The following is a 22,213-nucleotide window of genomic DNA, read 5'->3' on the forward strand; positions in this document are numbered from 1 at the left end:
ATATTTGGCCCACCAATTATACTATTAAAGAACCTGAGTCCTACCATGGAAATCCAGTAGACTATTTTTACTGGGACAAGCATTTAAATGTATTTAAATGTATTCTTTTAAAGTCAGTATTTGTTTTGAAACTCTGTGCCCCCTACTAAATTAATTGTTTTAAGAAGTTGTACATAAAAACCTCATTTCTTCTCTGAGGGTCATGCACTAATTCAGAGGGTTATGCCGTGATTGCAGATTAAACTTCCCATGCCCCTCCTCGGCCATGTACCTCTGAATCTATCTAATTTGAACACAGCTACAAACTGCATCCAATCACCTATCCCACAAATGTGTGTTTTGCACTTGGGTTCTCAATGAATATCTGTTGAGTGTATGACAAATGAATAGAGACTATCATTTGTGACTGACAGTATATATTCAACATAAACCATATTACTACCAGAGAAGCAGTTTTAAACTTTCATCATTCTGAGAGTAGACTAGCATGAAAATCTCTGTCTTATTCATTATTATACAAGCAGAATCAAAAATATGCTTAGTCAAAAGAGTGTCTACTTGGTTTGCTATTGAGTTCTACAAAACACATGACATAATGGGCCAGAGCCAGTCTAAGTGGCATTTCAGGAGTCTTTGAATATGACTTTTATTTCTCATTGTCCTCACTTTCTCTGAAAAGAATGACTGATAGCCTTTCCATGTGATATCTTGGCTTTTAGGAGTGTTGTTTTATCTATTTTTTATGACTTAAACTTACATTTGTTAAGTGTAATTTTTGCTTTATGTAACATAAAAAAAAATCTGTGATATGGTGCCCCATGAATTAACAACAATGGCTGGACCAGAGACAAGAAATCTTTTAAAAACAAATGTTCACATTAAATACCTTGGATAGGCAGGCCTTCTGGGGGTTTTTCTTTAATGCAAGAAAAGTACACCATTTCTGTTTTAAGAAATAGTTTCTTTTAGGTTTATACTGAGCTCGTCTAAAGTCATATTACATAAGTAAGGGCTTAGTTTGTACATTAGTATTTTACATCTTGGAGTCTTACTAAATCCTTTTTTGATCAATCTGATATTGAACAAATCTATATTGATTTCTTCTACACATGTTTATGGTATTTATTTTTATATATCTAGGATTAAAAGCCAAATTAACAAGTGTAATCAATTTTCTCAGTGATAAAGAAAAGTCTTCTAGTACTCTTAGATACATTCATCTAGGGACAAAATCTTAAGTGAAGATGTTGTAATAAATGGATCGATTTATTCAATCACTGGGCATGAAAACATTAGCCCTGGGAAAGCATTTTCCTCTAAGCGCTTTAGCTACCGAGTTTCACTTATGTGGCACCAAATGATTTGCATTTTTAGAGAAATTTCATGTCTGCAGTGAGCTCCAATGAAAACATGAATAAATTGCTTTTTTTTTTCTTTTTCTGACTTTATGAAGCTGAATCCATTAGGGATTGAATCAAAGTATAATGAAATAAAGGCAACAACTTACATGATGGAAACCCTAGATTTGGTTTCTCACTAGCCCAATCTCAGTTGTCATGGCCTACATGTCAGATTAGTGGTTTTCAGGGAGATCCCTGGAGTATATGGCTGTTTTCTTAACTGCTGCATTAGAAATGGTCTCTAAAAGACAAGAAAGTAAATAGACAAACAACTATTAAGAACTAAATAGGTCTGCTGCAGTAGTTCTTGCCACAAAGTCAAATAAATCAATCTTTCCAAGCCTAACACTATACACTTGCCTAAGAGATTTTCTTAAGACTCATCTACCTTTTGAATTAATTGAAGTGAGAATGAGCACAGAAGCTATGAGAATGGATTTAAGATCCAGATTAACCTGGGTTTGAATCTCCAGTGAAACAGTTATCAGCTGTATGAGATTGAGCACATTAATCTCTCCAACCTTTAGGTTCCTTAGCTATACAAAAGGAATAATAATACTTAAAGCATAGGGTGGTTGAGAGATTTAATGTTATTTTTCATAAATAGAAAAGCAATTCTAAAATGTATATGGAACCACACAGACACACACACACAGAGACAGACACACACACAGACACACCCCAATAGCCAAGGCAATGATGAGCAAAAAGAACAAATCTAGAGGCATCACACTACCTGACTTCAAAATATACTACAGACTGATAATAATTAAAACAGCATGATACTGGCATAAAAATAGAGTTCTTGACCAATATAACAGAATAGAAAGCCCATAAATGGACCCACACGTGTATGTATGGTCAATTGATTTTCAACAAAGATGCCAAGAATACACAACAGAAAAAGGACAGTCTCTTTAACAAAGGGTACTGAGAAAACTGGGATATCCATATGCAGAATGAAATTTGATCCTTAACACACATCATATGCAAAATCAATTCAAAATGAATTGAAGACTTAAACATAGGACCTGACACTGTAATGCTACTAGAAGAAAACATAAGGGGAAAACTACTATGTGTCATTGGTCTAGGCAATAAGTTTTTAGATTTGACCCCAAAAGTGTAGCAACAAAAGCAAAAACAGACAAATGGGATTACATCAAAAGTAAAAGTTTCTGCACAAAAAAAGAAAACAACAGAGTGAAGGGACAACCTATGGATTGGGAGGAAATATTTGCAAGCCATACATCTGATAAGGGATTAATAACCAACATATAAAAAACTCAAACAACTCTATAGAAAGAAAACAAATGGCCTAATTTTAAAATGGGCTGGGGACCTGAATAGACATCTCTCAAAAAAAAGACATAAATGGTGAACAGACATATGGAAAAATTGCTGACCATCATTAATCACTAGTAAACTAAAATCACAATGAGATATCAATCCATACCTGTTAGAACGGCTGTTATCAAAAAGATGAAAGATCAATGTTGGCAAGGAGGTGGAGAAAAGGGAACCCTTGTACACTGTTGGTGAGACTATAAATTAGTACAACCATTACAGAAATCCATATGGAGTTTTCTCAAAAAACTAAAAATTAAAATTACCATATGATACAGTAATCCTACTTCTGGGTATTTACCCAGATATTTGAAATCAGCATGTCAGATGTCTGCACTCCCATGTTCATTGCAGCACTATTCCTAATAGCCAAGTCATGGAATCAACCTAAGTGTCCATAAACCAATGAATGGATAAAGAAAATGTGGTATATATATATGTGTGTGTGTGTGTGTGTGTGTATATATAATGTGGTATATATATACACATATATATAATGTGGTGTGTGTGTGTGTGTATATATATATATATATATAAAATCAGATTCGAGGGATGTTGATTTTTCAAATCTTATTTTTTTCCAACCAGAATATTTAAATGAAAAGTGGAAACTAAAATGTAAAAGCATATATATGTGTATATATGTGTGTGTGTATATATACACAATATATAATGTGTGTGTATATATACACAGAATGTGTATATATGAATGAATAATACATATACATATATTATTCAGCCTTAAAAAGTGAGAAATCCTGTCATTTGCAATATCATACATGGAATCGGAGAATAGTATACTAAATGAAATAAGCCAGGCATAGAAAGACACATATAAAATGTTCTCACTTGTATTGGAATCTAAATAATCTAACTCAAAGAAGCAGAGAGCAGAAGGATGGTTATCAGAGGATAGGAGTAGTGAGGGAAATGGGAAGATAATGGTCAAAAAGTACAAAGCCTCAATTAGACAGGAGGAATAAGGTTTTTTCTTTAAGATATATTGCACATCATGGTAAATATAGTCAGTAATAATGTATTGTACATTTCAGAATCTCTAAGACAGTAATTCTCAAATGCTTTCACCATAAAAAAATTATAAGCATTTGAAGTGTTGGACATGCTAACTAGCTTAATTTAACAATTTCACATTGTATTCATAGATCATAACATCACTTTGTACCCCATAAATACATATAATTATAATTTGTCAACATACAATTAAAACTTAAAACTAAATAATAAAGTGCTGGCCGGGCATGGTGGCTCACATTTGTAATCCCAGCACTTTGGGAGGCCGAGGCAGGTGGATCACCTGAGGTCAGGAGTTCGAGACCAGCCTGGCCAACGTGCTGAAATCCCATGTCTACTAAAAATACAAAATTAGCCGGGCATTATGGCAGGTGTCTGTAATCCCAGCTAATCGGAGGCTGAGACAGAAGAATCACTTGAACCGGGAGGCGGAGATTGCAGTGAGCTGAGATTGCACCACTGTACTTCAGCCTAGGAGACAGAGTGAGACTCCGTCTCAAAATAATAATAATGATAATAATAATAATAATAATAATAGTAACAATAGGAGTGCTGACCACATTCTCTATTACAACATGAGGAAAACAATTGTTTTTACTTATTATGTAAATGTTGCAACTGAACAACAGACAAGCAGCTACAACTCCTTTTACCAACATGCTATTAATATTTTACTCCTACTCTTAATAGTTAAATATAAATAGGAGTAAGATTCCATAAAGCAACAATTTTCAAACTTTAATGAGCAAATGAATCACCTTGGGATCCTGTTAAAAGGCAGATTCTGTGTTGCTAGGTCTGAAGCGTGGCTTACATTTCTGCATTTCTAACAAGCTTCAGGTAATGTTAATGCTGCTGGTTTGGAGACCACACTTTGAGTAGCAGACATATATATAGATCACCTGGAAACTGGTGACTTATTTCAAAATGTATTTCTCATTGTCATTGTTTTAAACAGACCAGTTCATTCTTACGAAAATTTAAGAGGAAGAGTATCTTACTTGGGATGTGCAAGGTTTTGATTTTTAATTTTGGTAAGGGAATTGTTTGGGTTTTTCGGAGATGTTATTTCTAGGAACTACTTTGCTGCTGACCAGATATATATTTACTCATAATACTATATTTGAACTGGATATTGTATATCTACAGAATCTTTTCTTTGGAAATCTCAACATACATTAGAAAACTCAATTTTTACAAAAACATTCATTTTCACTTCTCTGGATTATTCATTAAAAATATCATCCCCTGGATGATGGATGTGTTTACAGCATAGATTTTGAATGGTTTACTTACCTGCAAACCCATCAAGTTTTATAAATTAAATATGTACAGCTTTTATTATGTCAATCATACCTCAGTAAAGTGTTACAAAAATTATTTCACATAATTCTGTGTTCTAAAGTACAGACAACATGAAAAGAACATGAATACAGAGCTTGTATATTTTCCCAACGGTTACTCTGAAGTAACCAGAAAAAAAAAATCAAATCTATTTATCTATCAGCATTTAGTTTCATATTCTATGTATTACACTGCACATAATTTGGTCAAGAAAATTAAACTTTTGGAGTGATAATGAAATGGTTATTTCTTTGAATTCATTAGCTTATCTTCAAGCCGCAGATCAGGGAAATACACGAGAAGGATGTTTTCAAATTAATGTTTAAATTAGAGACAGGTTTTCTTATTTTCAGATTCGAAGGATATTGATTTTTCAAATCTTTTTTTTTCAGAATATTTAAATGAAAAGTGTAAACTAAAATGTAAAAGCAAAAATAATGATCAGTGTATATCTTTAACTTTTCACAACCTACCTTCAAGTGACATTAGATATTTAACATATAGTGTAAGAATTTTTTCCCTTTTATTTTTAGTTGACACATTATAATTGTAGATATTTATGGAATACAGGGTGATATTTTGATACATGTTTACAATGTGTCATGATCAAATCAGGGTAATTAGCATAGCCATCACCTCAAACATTTATCATTTCTTTGTGTTGCGAACATTCAAAATTCTGTCTTCTAGCTTTTGGAAAAGAGTCAATAAATTATAGTTAACCATATTCACCCTGCAATGCTTCTGAACACCAGACTTCCTTCCTCCTATCTAACTGTAATTTTGTATCCATTAACCAACATCTCCCACCTTCTCCCATCTCCTGACCCTTCCCAGCCTCTAATACCCACTATTCTGTTCTCCACTTCCATGAGCTGGAATTATTTTAGCTTCCACATGTGAGTGAGAACATGCAGTATTTATCTCTCTGTGCCCGCCCCATTTCACTGAACATAATGTTCTCCAGGCGTATTCCTGTGGTGGCAAACGACAGGATTGTATTCTGTTTTGTAGCTTAATAGTATTCTATTGTGTATATACAGCACATTTTCTTTGTCCTTTTGTCTGTTAATGGATGCTTAGGTTGATTCCATGTCTTAGCTACCGTAGATAGTGCTGCAATACACATGGAAGTGCAGGTATCCCTTGAATGTATTTATTTTATTTCCTTTGTATAAATACCCCGCAGTGGGATTACTGGATTGCATGACATCCATTTTTATCGTTTTTTGAGAAATCTCCATAATGGCCATACTAATTTACATTCCCACCAACAGTAACATATAGTATAAGAATCTTATAGGCCAGGCATGGTAGCTCATGCTTGTCATCCCAATACTTTGGTACACCAAGACAGAAGGATTACTTGAGGCCAGGAGTTCAAGAGCAGAGTAGGCAACGAAACGAGATCCCATCTCTACAAGAATTTTTTTTTTTTAATTAGCCAGACATGGTGGCATACACCTGTAGTCCCAGCTACTTGGGAGGCTGAGGAGGCAAGAGGATTGCTTGAGCCTGTAAGGTCAAGGCTGCACTGCAGTAAGCAAGACCCTGTCTCAAAAAAAGTTTACAATTACATCCTTCCATTTCTCCCCTTCTCACCTTTGTACAACGTTTTCATGTGTTGTACTTACCACCTCTGATGCTCTTCATTTCTTTACATAGATCCAGATTATCATGTGGTACCACTTTTCTTCTGCCTTGAGGACTTGTAGTGCAAATATGCTGCTAATGAATTGCTTCAGCTTTTGTCTGTCTGAAAAGTATTTTTGCCTTCATTTTATAAAGATGTTTTCAGTGGGTATGGCATTATATGTTTCATATGTATTTTTTTTTAATTTTTGTACTTTAAGTTTCTTAAGCTTGGGGTCTGTTGAGCTTCTTGGATATGTGGGCTTATAGTCTTCATCAATTTTAGAAGATTTTCAGCCGTAATTTCTCAAACTATTTTTCAATTCTTTCTCCATATCCTTTTTATGGAGATGCCAATACGTGTCTATTAGGCTGCTTGAAGCTGTTCTATAGTTTACTGATAATATGTTCATCTTTTCGACTCTCTTTCTTCATTTTGCAGCTTCTACTACTCTGTCTTCAAGTTTATTAATGTTTTATTTTATTTTCCTTGTCTCTACTTAACATTTTAAATGTCTAAAATACAGTTAGAGTAACTTTGTTTTTGTTCCTAATTCTAATAATTATGTCAGTTATGGGTCAGTTTTGATTGATTTTTCTCCTCATTGTGCCTTTTTGCATGTTTTGTATTCAAAACATATTTCTTGTCTTTCAGAAATCACTGGCTTTTGTTGTCTGATGTCCAGTGTCTTCAAAATCATTGTTTCATATATTTTGTTCAGGTTTTTTGGGGTAGGGTGGAGTGTTTTAGGAAAGAAGTTAATCTGATTTCTGTTACTCTGTCTTGAATAGAAAAAAATTGCAGGATGTATAATGTAGCAAAAAATCAAAGAAATAAAAAGAACTGTATGAAGACATTAACACACTATTTATCTTAAGAAAATATTTAGTGTCTGATCAGATTAATAGACCTGAATCAGATATTCTCATTAAAAGTTTAAACGCCCAGAAAAAGAAATTCAGTTATCATTCTGTGTCAATATGGTATCTTCAGTGCTTTGTTCAAGCCTAGTTGCATTCCATTTATTCAAAGTAATGGTGTGTAAGGTTAAAAAAAAAAGAATATATAATTTTGAATTGGAATATACTTCTGATTTTTGCATAAATTTTAATTGCTTGAATATTAATAAAAGCCCTTGGCAAGGGAATTGTTATATACCAGATCCTGTGATATGAAAGAACACATGTCAGTTTTTGACACTTTCAAGAGAGTCTATCCAAACTTGAAAGATGCCTCCTGCCTTAAAAGTTTCCATCTTGATTATTATGCTCATCAGATATAGAATTACCACATCATGATTTCTACTTCAAAACACAGATAGGACAGATTAACTTTTTGTTTTGTTAACAACAAAATGTAGAAAAATATTACTCCCCAAATCACATATTTTTGATAGAGTGAGATTAACTCTATAATCTTAGGCTTTGATTCATAAATTTTTTACAAAACTGTAAGACGAGAAAGCCATGAATGACAAACCAATATTATACAATGAGGAGGAGGAGGAAAAGGAATAAAGAAATATCCAATTATATGCCAACATTAAATATATTGATGCCCAAACCACACTTCACATGACTAAATTTTTGCTAAAGGAAAACATTTGCATTGTATGGTTATTATATGCTGCTCGTTTCCCCTCCCGCACCCCTTACACACACACACACACACATACACACACACACACGATCAATTCTCCCACCTTCTCTGCTCTGTGTCCCAGGAGACTGACTTCAGACACCATCACACAGGCTGACTTGCCTTCTGGCTTCATCATATGGATTTAGCCAAAGAGAGTCACCAGCAGATGAGAGGTTAGGAAGGTGGAGAGTGAGAATACTATTCCTCTGCCCCTCACTTCAGCTCCTTTCTGACAACTGTGACACTCTGCAACTGCTACTTCTAGATTTAGAAAAAGCAGTCCCTTTTCTAAATCTCTGCCCTCACCCAACATCCAGTGGCACCGTCCTGTCTCCTTACCCTGAATTTAGACCCAGAGATGATAATGGCATGGCACCCTCTTTTGCAAGTCCCTAGGTGCCTCAATATCCCTTATTAGCTCTTTAGCCCTGCCCTCATCTCTTAATAGTCCCTTCATTAAAGTCTCTTCAAAATCCCAGTTGTATGTGCCATCTGTTTCCTCCTGACTGATACCCACTCATCTATTGTGAGTTTCAAGTGAGTAGCTAAAGACAAGCTAGTACAAGAAATATTAGGAAACCTCCACCTGCTGAAAAGTTCAATTGATTAAGAGAACAGTGCTAATGAGGCCAAAATTAGTATCTGGCTGTGTTCCAGGATCACAGCCTGCGTCCCTGACCAGCCATTTTACAAACTATCAGTTACAAGGAAGACCATGCCAAAGAGCAAACATGAGTCTATGCCAATCCATCATCACTCCTGGGAACACAGCTCAAGGACTGAGCTGTTCAACTGAGAGAGTGTCAAAATCATCTTTGTTCCCAAAGGACAGCTTTTGTAATGTGATTCTAATGAAAAAATGTATATGTTATTTTAAATAATAAAGTCATAACGGTCGATATCTTTTTCAAAGATGAGCTCTCATCTCATTACTTATTTGTGGCTAATTCATAATAAAATAATTGAAAAGTCAAGCTTATCTAAGTGTGCCTTTTATTGGTAATGGGATTCTGGGTTTATAAAAACCAGATTTATAGCCCTGAATCAGATATTCTCATTGTAATTAAACGAGTGAACCTATACAACCATCATATGAAGAATAAACAGTTAAATATTTTATTTATTTATTCACTGGAAGGGATTTTCTGATTATCAAGTGTGATTGACAAGTTTTCAGTTCATATACACATTTCCCCAAAACAGAACTTTGTTCTCTTCAGTACAGTGGCCTTGTAAAATCCTATTGTAAGTAGGCCATTGTAGATGTGCCATTATATTTACATTGATATACTGGCTTACTTCCAGGGTAATTTTATATGATTTACATGGTGGGGAAGGGAGATTTCTGTTCCTTTTTCAGAAATCAGTTTCTGAGACTCTTTACTATCAGTGAGAGAGAAGTACTGTTTCTACTAAAATTGAATGTGTGACTATCAGTAAAATCTGCTGAAATACAAAAACAAAATATCTCAATGTTAATAATAGCATAATTTTAAGATCACCCATAAGATAGGAGCATAGTTTATACGCAGTATTTATTCTTAATCAGTTTCATAAAACATAATCTGAGTTTTATTTTTCAAACAAAAGCTTTTGAGTCATTTGGATAAGGTCAACAGAAAGCACAGTCTTTTAACATTAGGTGATCAACTTTTTGACAATGGCAGGACCAGCATAGCTAATGGAATAATAGCCTGCAGGGTCCAGCTAAATATGATATACGAATGTAATCAACCTCTGTGATGACTATTCAAAAGTAATCCCTTTAGCTTTGAACTGCAACATATATTTCAACAAGGCAAAAACCATATGAAGAAATTCTCTGCAGACCACACTGATACAATACAGCCTTCATATCGTGCTCTCTGTATTTGCTGCTTATAGTGAGTTTTAAATTTAAGGTAATGACTACTGTATATTCATGTGAGCATACAACAATACTTTTGATTTGTTGTAGAAAGGTTGAATCCATTACCAGGGGTCTAGTCTATAAACTCTGATACAACCTTTATGAATGAGTTATTTACCCTTTTTGAGAGTAAGGCCACTACAGATGTTTAGCATGCCAAAATTATAAAAATTCATTTACCTTTCTAGTCACCAAACTACCAGGTAATGTCTTCTCCGTTTCAACTCATACTTCTCTACAGATAACACTTTAAAAATCTTGTTTACATATAATACTGTATAATATAAATATTATATTCCATTATTTTCAAAAAAGGGATGCGATGGTGGATTTATAGCAATTTGGCATTTACTGGCTTATTCTATTGCTTTTGTAACATATAGGCTAAGTGGTGGTATAAATGAGATCTTTTTGTTGCCCACTTCAATCTACCATTTCAGAGTCTTTACTATTAGCAACAAGGAAGTACCAATTTCTACTGAAATGTACATCATATAAGCAAATATCACACTTCAATGTGTTGTTGCTTCTGGTCTCCCTTACTAGAGTGGTACTGGTCTCAGTCTTCCAGCTCCCTTGAAGTCCTACAGATCAAACATCTCAAATCACACCTTAAGTCAGACCCACAGTGCAAAACCTAGGTTATAATCCAAATGAGTGTTTTTGCAGTGATGGAACCAAGAGTCAACTGTCCTGTGGTGAGTGAGTACCCAATGTCTAACACTCAGACTCAGAAGAAGTATCCAGTCATGCATTGCATAAGGACATTTCTGTCAACAATATATGCCATACACATGGTGGTCCTAAGAGATAATGGAGCTGGAAGATTCCTATGCACTAGTGACATTTTAGCCATCATAACACTGTGTTGCAATGCATTACCTTTACTATGTTTAGCTATACAAATACTCATTATAGTGTTACAGATGCCTATAATATTCACTATAGTAACGTGCCAAACAGGTTTGCAGCCCAGAAGCAATATGCTATACCATATAATAGCCTAGCTATGTAGTAGACTATGCCATCTAGATTTGTGTAAGTACACTCTATGATGTTTGTACAACAACATCACCTAATGACTCATTTCTTTGAAGATATCCCTGTCATTAAGTGACACATGACTGTATATTTCTTTGCTCATTTCATTGGTGAGAACTTAAGTCACATGGCTTTAACTAAATAGTTCTCTACTGATAGGGAAGACCTAATAGAGAGAAAGAGCACTGATGAGTGGGAGGCAGAAGGAAGGACTGAAACTATGTCTTGTCTAGACAAAAGGGCCTGAAATCTAGTGAAGAAGTAGAGGGATAACAGTTCATTGATACTAACAGAAGGGAAGACAGAGTATACAGAATAGAAGCAGTAGGTGAGTAACTCTCCCCACAGGGCTTGTGGAAGATTTTTCCTACTGTCATTTATTTCCTCAATGAAACCAGAAAATAAATCATCAGCTGAGAAAAGTGCAGGGTGGGAGGTCTGAGAAAAGTAGAAGATTTAGTCATCTAGGGGAGTGGAAGAATGAGTGGACCAGGAATGTTTCATAGAAAGGCCTGGAAGCGCAAGGGTCTACTTAATGTTTGTGACCATGAATTTAAGATGAGGCATCTCAGGCCAGTTGTGTATTTTCTCCAGCCATGTTGAACTATACAGTGCAGGAGAGGAATCGGAAGATAACTGGATTTAACTAGGGCTATACTTTTGCCAAGTAAGTAAACAAAGTGAAAAGAAGAGAAATTTAGACTTTATGCAAGGAAGTACATAACCATGGAATTTAAATTATATGAGGAAGGAAGAAGAGACAGAAAAATTAGGAGAAACAGTGAAAATGTGGTAGGAATGGGGGTTCCAATGAAGTAGAATTGCTGGGGTCAGGATACCAGAGGGAGTGATCTGGAAATACAAAAGGAGGCAGCCAAGCAGTTAAATACAGGAAAATGAGCTAGAGGGGGCTCATAGTTACTAATAATGACAAGGTCTAAGTATGACCAGGGGAATTAATGGCTGTGGTAATGTAAAGGACAAGATGTAAAAGAACAGGAGGTCAAGGAATTGAGACTTAGGGTGGAATAATCTTCTACCTCTACATTGAAATTACTAAGTTAAGAAAGTAGTAGTACGGTGACAATGAGGCAATGATAACATCAACTGAGAATGATTCCACTTGTAGGTAGATCACAATAGTGACAAATGGTTGACTGTATAATCTAATGACATGAGTGTTAGAGAGGGAAAGAGGAAAGGCAAATGTCCTGACAGAACAAGGAGGAAAGAGGACACCAACCCATCTTCAGGTCCAGCAGTGAGAAGACCAAGAAAAATACAACAAAAATGGGTTTGTGGGCTGATAGTATCTTGAGAGAAGAGACAAATTTCTGTTAGAGCAAGAAAATAAAAGGAATTTCAGAAAATAGGGTAAAGATATAGGACATTTTGCTGAAATAATGAATCAAATATTCCAAAAGGCAAAGTAGAACTCTTTTAGGAAATGCAGTGGGTAGGAGATGGGGACAGAACACGAAAGGTAATAAAAAATAGAATGAAGGGCCTGAAAACGGGGGCCTGTCATAAACAGGAATAAACAGCATCTTATTAGATTAACCCCAGTGAATTCAAATCAAAAGTAAAGGAGCAGATATGAAAGTTAAAGTTAAGTAACAAATTAACATGGCTCTCTCTCTCTCTATATATATACACATATGGTATATGATAAATGAAGTCATTTATACATGTATATCTACATAAACAAACTTCCCATATTTGACTTCATTATCATAATATCATAATAGTGAAGCCAAATATGGGAAGTTTTTATATATGTATGTTTATATATGTAGTTATATGTATACACACACACATATACATGTAGATAGATAGATAGATAGATAGATAGATAGATAGATAGATAGATAGATAGATAGATAAACTTCCCATATTTGACTTCATTATTTGGGTACTTTATATTGCTCCTTAAATTAATTTTCCTTTTGAGTAATATTTTTTAAAGTCATCTTACCCAAAACAAGGTGGCCTTTTCAGTAGCCATTTTATTATATCACAAGAATTCTGTGGATTAGGAATTCAAGCAGGGCTCGGCTGGACATTAATTGAAGTCACTAAATGGTATTCAGCTGACAGATGGGCTGGTTTGAAGGGTCAAAGACAGCTTCACTGGCAGGCTGGAGACTTGGCCAAGATGGCTGGAAGGCTGGACTCAGCTGGGACTGTCTGCTAGAACATCTATACACGGCCATTCCAGCATGGCAGTCTCAGGGTATGAGGACTTATGTGGTGATTCACTTCCTCCAAAAACAATATCCTAAGATAACCAGGTAGAGGCTGCATAGCTTTTATGGACCTAGCCCCAGAGCTCATTTTCGTCACTTCCTCCACATTCAGCTGATCACAAAAGAGTCTTAAGGGTAGCTCAATTGCAAGAAGAAAACTAGATTCTGCTCCTTCATGGGGGATTGACAAGATTATACCGTACAGGAACATGTGGAGTGGGAGAGATTGCTGTGACCATCTTTGTACAATACAATCTGCCCTGGTGATACATACACGTTTATAGGTGAAGGACAGATATCCCTGAAAAGGGATTCCCAGGTTCAAGATCAAAATAACTATAAACCGTGTTCATGATAAACTATTTACTTTGTATATTTTTTTTTCGAAGAGTTTCGAGGATCCACGGTGGAAACTGTATCTCAAAACTCAGAACATTTGGAAGAACTCAGTAGGTATGATAAATCAAGTAAAAAGTTTCTTTTTTTTTTTTTTTTTTTTTTTTTTTGAGACGGAGTCTCGCTGTGTCTCCCACTTTGTGCAGTATACTAAGTATAATCTCGTTCTCCAAACACAAAAAGAGGAGTTTCATCCAGCACTTGATAACCTTAATACTGAAACACTGCTTTAAAAAAAAATCACAGATTTATTGTCAAATATCACATAAGGTTAAGTATTTTTAATTTTGAAGCCACATATGAAAATTACAGAAAACAAATTATTTTTCAAAACAAATGTTCTTTACTTTCTAGCCCAATATAAAAGTTAAATCTACAATTTATTTTATTTCAGATTTCCAGGTGATCAAAAAAATGAAACTTAAAGCAGCTTTTCACTTAACATCAAAGCGAGAAGAAATCCATCATGTCACCTTAGACTTCAATACTTGTAATAGAAACATGTTACAGACAATATAAAGTTATAAAAAAACTGACTGTGACTCTTTTCATTGGATTTTGTATTGCAGTATATTACTATAAATTTAGTCCAAAACATCTAAATCCATGAAAATAAAACATATTCCAATTCTTAGAAATATCAGCAATCATCCAGGAAATAAATAATTTCCTCTTCTCCACTATTCCACAAGAAATAGTGATACTATGAAACCAAAATAAGAAAATATTTTCTAATGAGAAAATAATTACAAGCTTAAGAAAATCTTTCTTGCTGAATTCATGTAGGATAATATTTACTAAAATTCTAGGGAAACTTTTCAACATAGATAAAAAGAATATAAGCAATTAAGACTACCATATTGATAAGTACTGTTTGAAACAGTTTGCTTTACCTGTGTAAAAGTATATTTTATGATACTTTTAGCTGATAGCACATAATCAAACTTACCCATGTCAACTTAAAAAGTTTAACTAAGTCCTTCAATCTTACAAGCCTTACCTAATGTGTCTTGCAAATGAAAGAACACGGCTGAGATCGTTACATGTATAATTTCAGGAGATCTGGAGATCTCCTGAAGATTACAGCTGTGAGCCACCACGCCAGGCTCTTACTTTGTTATATAACGTTTCTTTAACCATAACCATTTACATTACAAATACCCCATCTCATCTTACTCTATCTAAAAAGTAGATTAACCAGGAGAAAACTTTGTCCTTTTATAAGAACAATTCTAGCTTTGAAGTTCAAATTGAAGTTCAAATTCAAATAACAAATACTTTTTTTTTCCTCTGTAATAACTGCTTTTTGCTATAATGTCTTCTTAAATTAGTTTTAAGGTTCCTTAAAAAGATGTCTGGAAAGTTTTGTGAGAATATTTGTAATCAAAACGCCCACGTCTTTGAAAACACTTCAGAAAATTAGATATATCAAACATAAACCTATCGGCAAGGTCAACAGAAATTGGAATTTACCATCAAATGCTAAATGGCCACAGTGCTATCCCTTCTGATAGATTTAATCAAAAAGGTTTCTTTGGAGCTTTCTCCTTAAATTTCAATTTGATTCATTTTTATTTGTGAAACTGAAAACAAATATGAAAACAAAATCAAGATTTTATGGATGATAGATGCAAGTCACAATTGCATCAAATGCTACTTCTTATCTGTAAAACATCCTCCCATAAATAATGCAGCCAGGACCACTCACTGCGAACATGTAAGCATTTACAATGGTCCCTAATTCCATTTTTTATCAAAATGACAGTGCCTAAAATACAACATTCTATCATATACTATAATTACTTTAGCTTTTAGCTTCTCCTTTAAAAAATTGCTAAGACATCATTCCTTTTCTCGTTTTCATACTATATCTAATAAGATTCCTGAAGGTGGTAGCAGGGGTGGGGTGGGGTACATCTCAGGTTATAGGCAACAAACATGGGCCGGATGCAGTGGCTCACACCTATAATCCCAACACTTTGGGAGACCAAGGAGGGGGATAGCTTGAGCCCAGGAATTCAAGGCTAGCCTGGGCAACATAGGGAGACCTCACCTCTACTAAAAATAAAAATAAAAATTAGCTACAAATAGCTGTGCATACCTGTAGTTTTAGCTACTCAGGAGGTTGAGACAGAAAGAAAGATCACTTGAGCGAGGTGGAGCAAGGTGGCCAAATAGAAACAGCTCCAGTCTCCAGCTCCCAGCATGAGCGACACAGAAGACAGGTGATTTCTGCATTTTCAACTGAGGTACTGGGTTCATCTCACTAGGGAGTGCCAAATAATCAGTGCTGGTCAGCTGCTGCAGCCTGACCAGCGAGAGCTGAAGCAGGGCGAGGCGTGGCCTCACCTGGGAAGCGCAAGGGGGAAGGGAATCCCTTTTCCTAGCCAGGGGAACTGAGACACACAACACCTGGAAAATCGAGTAACTCCCACCCCAATACTGCGCTTTAAGCAAATGGGCACACCTGGAGATTATATCCCACACCTGGCCAGGAGGGTCCCACGCTCACGGAGCCTTCCTCATTGCTAGCACAACAGTCTGCGATCTACCAGCAAGGCAGCAGCGAGGCTGGGGGAGGGGCGCCTGCCATTGCTGAGGCTTAAGTCGGTAAACAAAGTCCTGGGAAGATCGAACTGGGTGGAGCTCACAGCAGCTCAAGGAGGCCTGCCAGTCTCTGTAGACTCCATCTCTGGGGACAGGGCACAGCTAAACAACAACAACAACAACAAAAAAAAAAAAGCAGCAGAAACCTTTGCAGACACAAATGACTCTGTCTGACAGCTTTGAAGAGAGCAGTGGATCTCCCAACACAGAGGTTGAGATCTCAGAATGGACAGACTGCCTGCTCAAGTGGGTCCCTGACCCCTGAGTAGCCTAATTGGGAGACATCCTCCACTAGGGGCAGACCGACACCCCACACCTCACAGGGTGGAGTACACCCCTGAGAGGAAGCTTCCAAAGCAAGAATCAGACAGGTACAATCGCTGTTCAGCAGTATTCTATCTTCTGCAGCCTCTGCTGCTGACACCCAGACAAACAGGGTCTGGAGTGGACCTCAAGCAATCTCCAACAGACCTACAGCTGAGGGTCCTGACTGTTAGAAGGAAAACTAACAAACAGAAAGGACACCCACACCAAAACCCCATCAGTACATCACCATCATCAAAGACCAGAGGCAGATAAAACCACAAAGATGGGGAAAAAGCAGGGCAGAAAAGCTGGAAATTCAAAAAATAAGAGTGCATCTCCCCCTCCAAAGGAACGCAGCTCATCGCCAGCAACGGATCAAAGCTGGATGGAGAATGACTTTGATGAGGTGACAGAAGAAGGCTTCAGTCCATCAAACTTCTCAGAGCTAAAGGAGGAATTATGTACCCAGTGCAAAGAAACTAAAAATCTTGAAAAAAGAGTGGAATATGTGATAACCAGAATAATTAATGCAGAGAAGGCCATAAACGAACGGACAGAGATGAAAACCATGACACGAGAAATACATGACAAATGCACAAGCTTCAGTAACTGACTCGATCAACTGGAAGAAAGAGTATCAGCGATTAAGGATCAAATGAATGAAATGAAGTGAGAAGAGAAATCTAAAGAAAAAAGAAGAAAAAGAAATGAACAAAACCTGCAAGAAGTATGGGATTATGTAAAAAGACCAAATCTACGTCTGATTGGGGTGCCTGAAAGTGAGGGGGAAAATGGAACCAAGTTGGAAAACACTCTTCAGGATATCATCCAGGAGAACTTCCCCAACCTAGTAGGGCAGGCCAACATTCAAATCCAGGAAATACAGAGAACGCCACAAAGATACTCCTCGAGAAGAGCAACTCCAAGACAAATAATTGCCAGATTCACCAAAGTTGAAATGAAGGAAAAAATCTTAAGGGCAGCCAGAGAGAAAGGTCGGATTACCCACAAAGGGAAGCCCATCAGACTAACAGCAGATCTCTCGGCAGAAACTCTACAAGCCAGAAGAGAGTGCGGGCCAATATTCAACATTCTTAAAGAAAAGAATTTTAAACCCAGAATTTCATATCCAGCCAAACTAAGTTTCATAAGTGAAGGAGAAATAAAATCCTTTACAGATAAGCAAATGCTTAGAGATTTTGTCACCACCAGGCCTGCCTTACAAGAGACCCTGAAGGAAGCACTAAACATGGAAAGGAACAACCGGTACCAGCCAACTGCAAAAACATGCAAAAATGTAAAGACCATCGAGGCTAGGAAGAAACTGCATCAACCAATGAGCAAAATAACCAGTTAATATCATAATGGCAGGATCAGGATCACACATAACAATATTAACCTTAAATGTAAATGGACTAAATGGTCCAATTAAAAGACACAGACTGGCAAACTGGATAAAGAGTCAAGACCCATCAGTCTGCTGTATTCAGGAGACCCATCTCACATGCAGAGACATACATAGGCTCAAAATAAAGGGATGGAGGAAGATCTACCAAGCAAATGAAGAACAAAAAAAAAAGCAGGGGTTGCAATACTAGTCTCTGATAAAACAGACTTTAAACCATCAAAGATCAAAAGAGACAAAGAAGGCCATTACATAATGGTAAAGGGATCAATTCAACAGGAAGAGCTAACTATCCTAAATATATATGCACCCAATACAGGAGCACCCAGATTCATAAAGCAAGTCCTTGGAGACTTACAAAGAGACTTAGACTCCCATACAATAATAATGGGAGACTTTAACACCCCACTGTCAACATTAGACAGATCAACGAGACAGAAAGTTAACAAGGATATCCAGGAATTAAACTCAGCTCTGCACCAAGCGAACCTAATAGACATCTACAGAACTCCCCACCCCAAATCAACAGAATATACATTCTTCTCAGCACCACATCGCACTTATTCCAAAATTGACCACATAGTTGGAAGTAAAGCACTCCTCAGCAAATGTACAAGAATAGAAATTATAACAAACTGTCTCTCAGACCACAGTGCAATCAAACTAGAACTCAGGACTAAGAAACTCAATCGAAACTGCTCAACTACATGGAAACTGAACAACCTGCTCCTGAATGACTATTATAAATAACGAAATGAAGGCAGAAAAAAAGATGTTCTTTGAAACCAGTGAGAACAAAGATACAATATACGGGAATCTCTGGGACACATTTGAAGCAGTGTGTAGAGGGAAATTTATAGCACTAAATGCCCACAAGAGAAAGCAGGAAAGATCTAAAATTGACACTCTAACATCGCAATTAAAAGAACTAGAGAAGCAAGAGCAAACACATTCGAAAGCTAGCAGAAGGCAAGAAATAACTAAGATCAGAGCAGAACTGAAGGAGATAGAGACACAAAAAACCCTCCAAAAAATCAATGAATCCAGGAGTTGGTTTTTTGAAAAGATCAACAAAATTGACAGACCACTAGCAAGACTAATAAAGAAGAAAAGAGAGAAGAATCAAATCGACGCAATTAAAAATGATAAAGGGGATATCACCACCGACCCCACAGAAATACAAACTACCATCAGAGAATACTATAAACACCTCTACGCAAATAAACTGGAAAATCTAGAAGAAATGGATAATTTCCTGGACACTTATACTCTTCCAAGACTAAACCAGGAAGAAGTTGAATCCCTGAATAGACCAATAGCAGGCTCTGAAATTGAGGCAGTAATTAATAGCCTACCAACCAAAAAAAGTCCAGGACCAGATGGATTCATAGCTGAATTCTACCAGAGGTACAAGGAGGAGTTGGTACCATTCCTTCTGAAACTATTCCAATCAATAGAAAAAGAGGGAATCCTCCCTAACTCATTTTATGAGGCCAACATCATCCTGATACCAAAGCCTGGCAGAGACACAACAAAAAAAGACAATTTTAGACCAATATCCCTGATGAACATCGATGCAAAAATCCTCAATAAAATACTGGCAAACCGGATTCAGCAACACATCAAAAAGCTTATCCACCATGATCAAGTGGGCTTCATCCCTGGGATGCAAGGCTGGTTCAACATTCGCAAATCAATAAACGTAATCCAGCATATAAACAGAACCAAAGACAAGAACCACATGATTATCTCAATAGATGCAGAAAAGGCTTTTGACAAAATTCAACAGCCCTTCATGCTAAAAACGCTCAATAAATTCGGTATTGATGGAACATATCTCAAAATAATAAGAGCTATTTATGACAAACCCACAGCCAATATCATACTGAATGGGCAAAAACTGGAAAAATTCCCTTTGAAAACTGGCACAAGACAGGGATGCCCTCTCTCACCACTCCTACTCAACATAATGTTGGAAGTTCTGGCTAGGTCAATCAGGCAAAAGGAAGAAATCAAGGGTATTCAGTTAGGAAAAGAAGAAGTCAAATTGTCCCTCTTTGCAGATGACATGATTGTATATTTAGAAAACCCCATTGTCTCAGCCCAAAATCTCCTTAAGCTGATAAGCAACTTCAGCAAAGTCTCAGGATACAAAATTAATGTGCAAAAATCACAAGCATTCTTATACACCAGTAACAGACAAACAGAGAGCCAAATCATGAATGAACTTCCATTCACAATTGCTTCAAAGAGAATAAAATACCTAGGAATCCAACTGACAAGGGATGTAAAGGACCTCTTCAAGGAGAACTACAAACCACTGCTCAGTGAAATAAAAGAGGACACAAACAAATGGAAGAACATACCATGCTCATGGATAGGAAGAATCAATATCGCGAAAATGGCCATACTGCCCAAGGTAATTTATAGATTCAATGCCATCCCCATCAAGCTACCAATGAGTTTCTTCACAGAATTGGAAAAAACTGCTTTAAAGTTCATATGGAACAAAAAAGAGCCCGCATCTCCAAGACAATCCTAAGTCAAAAGAACAAAACTGGAGGCATCACGCTACCTGACTCCAAACTATACTACAAGGCTACAGTAACCAAAACAGCATGGTACTGGTACCAAAAGAGATATAGAGACCAATGGAACAGAACAGAGTCCTCAGAAATAATACCACACATCTACAGCCATCTGATCTTTGATAAACCTGAGAGAAACAAGAAATGGGGGAAGGATTCCCTATTTAATAAATGGTGCTGGGAAAATTGGCTAGCCATAAGTAGAAAGCTGAAACTGGATCCTTTCCTTACTCCTTATACGAAAATTAATTCAGGATGGATTAGAGACTTAAATGTGAGACCCAATACCATAAAAACCCTAGAAGAAAACCTAGGTAATACCATTCAGGACATAGGCATGGGCAACAACTTCATGTCTAAAACACCAAAAGCAACGGCAACAAAAGCCAAAATTGACAAATGGGATCTAATTAAACTAAAGAGCTTCTACACAGCAAAAGAAACTACCATCAGAGTGAACAGGCAACCTACAGAATGGGAGAAAATTTTTGCAATCTACTCATCAGACAAAGGGCTAATATCCAGAACCTACAAATAACTCAATCAAATTTACAAGAAAAAAAAAAAAAAACCCCATCAAAAAGTGGGCAAAGGATATGAGCAGACATTTCTCAAAAGAAGACATTCATACAGCCAACAGACACATGAAAAAATGCTCATCATCACTGGCCATCAGAGAAATGCCAATCAAAACCACAATGAGATACCATCTCACACCAGTTAGAATGGCAATCATTAAAAAGTCAGGAAACAACAGGTGCTGGAGAGGATGTAGAGAAATAGGAACACTTTTACACTGTTGGTGGGATTGTAAACTAGTTCAACCATTATGGAAAACAGTATGGCGATTCCTCAAGGATCTAGAACTAGAAGTACCATATGACCCAGCCATCACATTACTGGGTATATACCCAAAGGATTATAAATCATGCTGCTATAAAGACACATGCACACGTGTGTTTACTGCAACACTATTCACAATAGCAAAGACTTGGAATCAACCCAAATGTCCATCAGTGACAGACTGGATTAAGAAAATGTGGCACATATACACCATGGAATACTATGCAGCCATAAACAAGGATGAGTTTGTGTCCTTTGTAGGGACATGGATGAAGCTGGAAACCATCATTCTCAGCAAACTATCACAAAAACAGAAAACCAAACACTGCATGTTCTCACTCATAGGTGGGAACTGAACAATGAGATCACTTGGACTCGGGAAGGGGAACATCACACACCAGGGCCTATCACGGGGAGGGGAGAGGGGGGAGGGATTGCATTGGGAGTTATACCTGATGTAAATGATGAGTTGATG

The 22,213-nt window shown here is 36.6% G+C and overlaps 1 protein-coding gene across 2 annotated transcripts in view; it reads left to right on the plus strand.

The window, feature by feature from the left end:
- Positions 1 to 14,545, plus strand: part of TTC29 (tetratricopeptide repeat domain 29) — a 262,482-nt gene extending 247,937 nt beyond the window's left edge. For both annotated transcript variants that reach the window (XM_050789925.1, XM_050789926.1), the window contains 2 exons: positions 13,983 to 14,046; positions 14,384 to 14,545. In XM_050789925.1, coding sequence (XP_050645882.1) covers positions 13,983 to 14,046; positions 14,384 to 14,414 — 95 coding nt within the window. In that variant the 3' untranslated portion in view covers positions 14,415 to 14,545. The remainder of the gene's footprint in view (positions 1 to 13,982; positions 14,047 to 14,383) is intronic.
- Positions 14,546 to 22,213: the final 7,668 nt, after the last annotated feature.

This window comes from Macaca thibetana, chromosome 5 (genome assembly GCF_024542745.1).
Source record: "Macaca thibetana thibetana isolate TM-01 chromosome 5, ASM2454274v1, whole genome shotgun sequence".
In the NCBI taxonomy this organism is placed as follows: Eukaryota; Metazoa; Chordata; class Mammalia; order Primates; family Cercopithecidae; genus Macaca; species Macaca thibetana.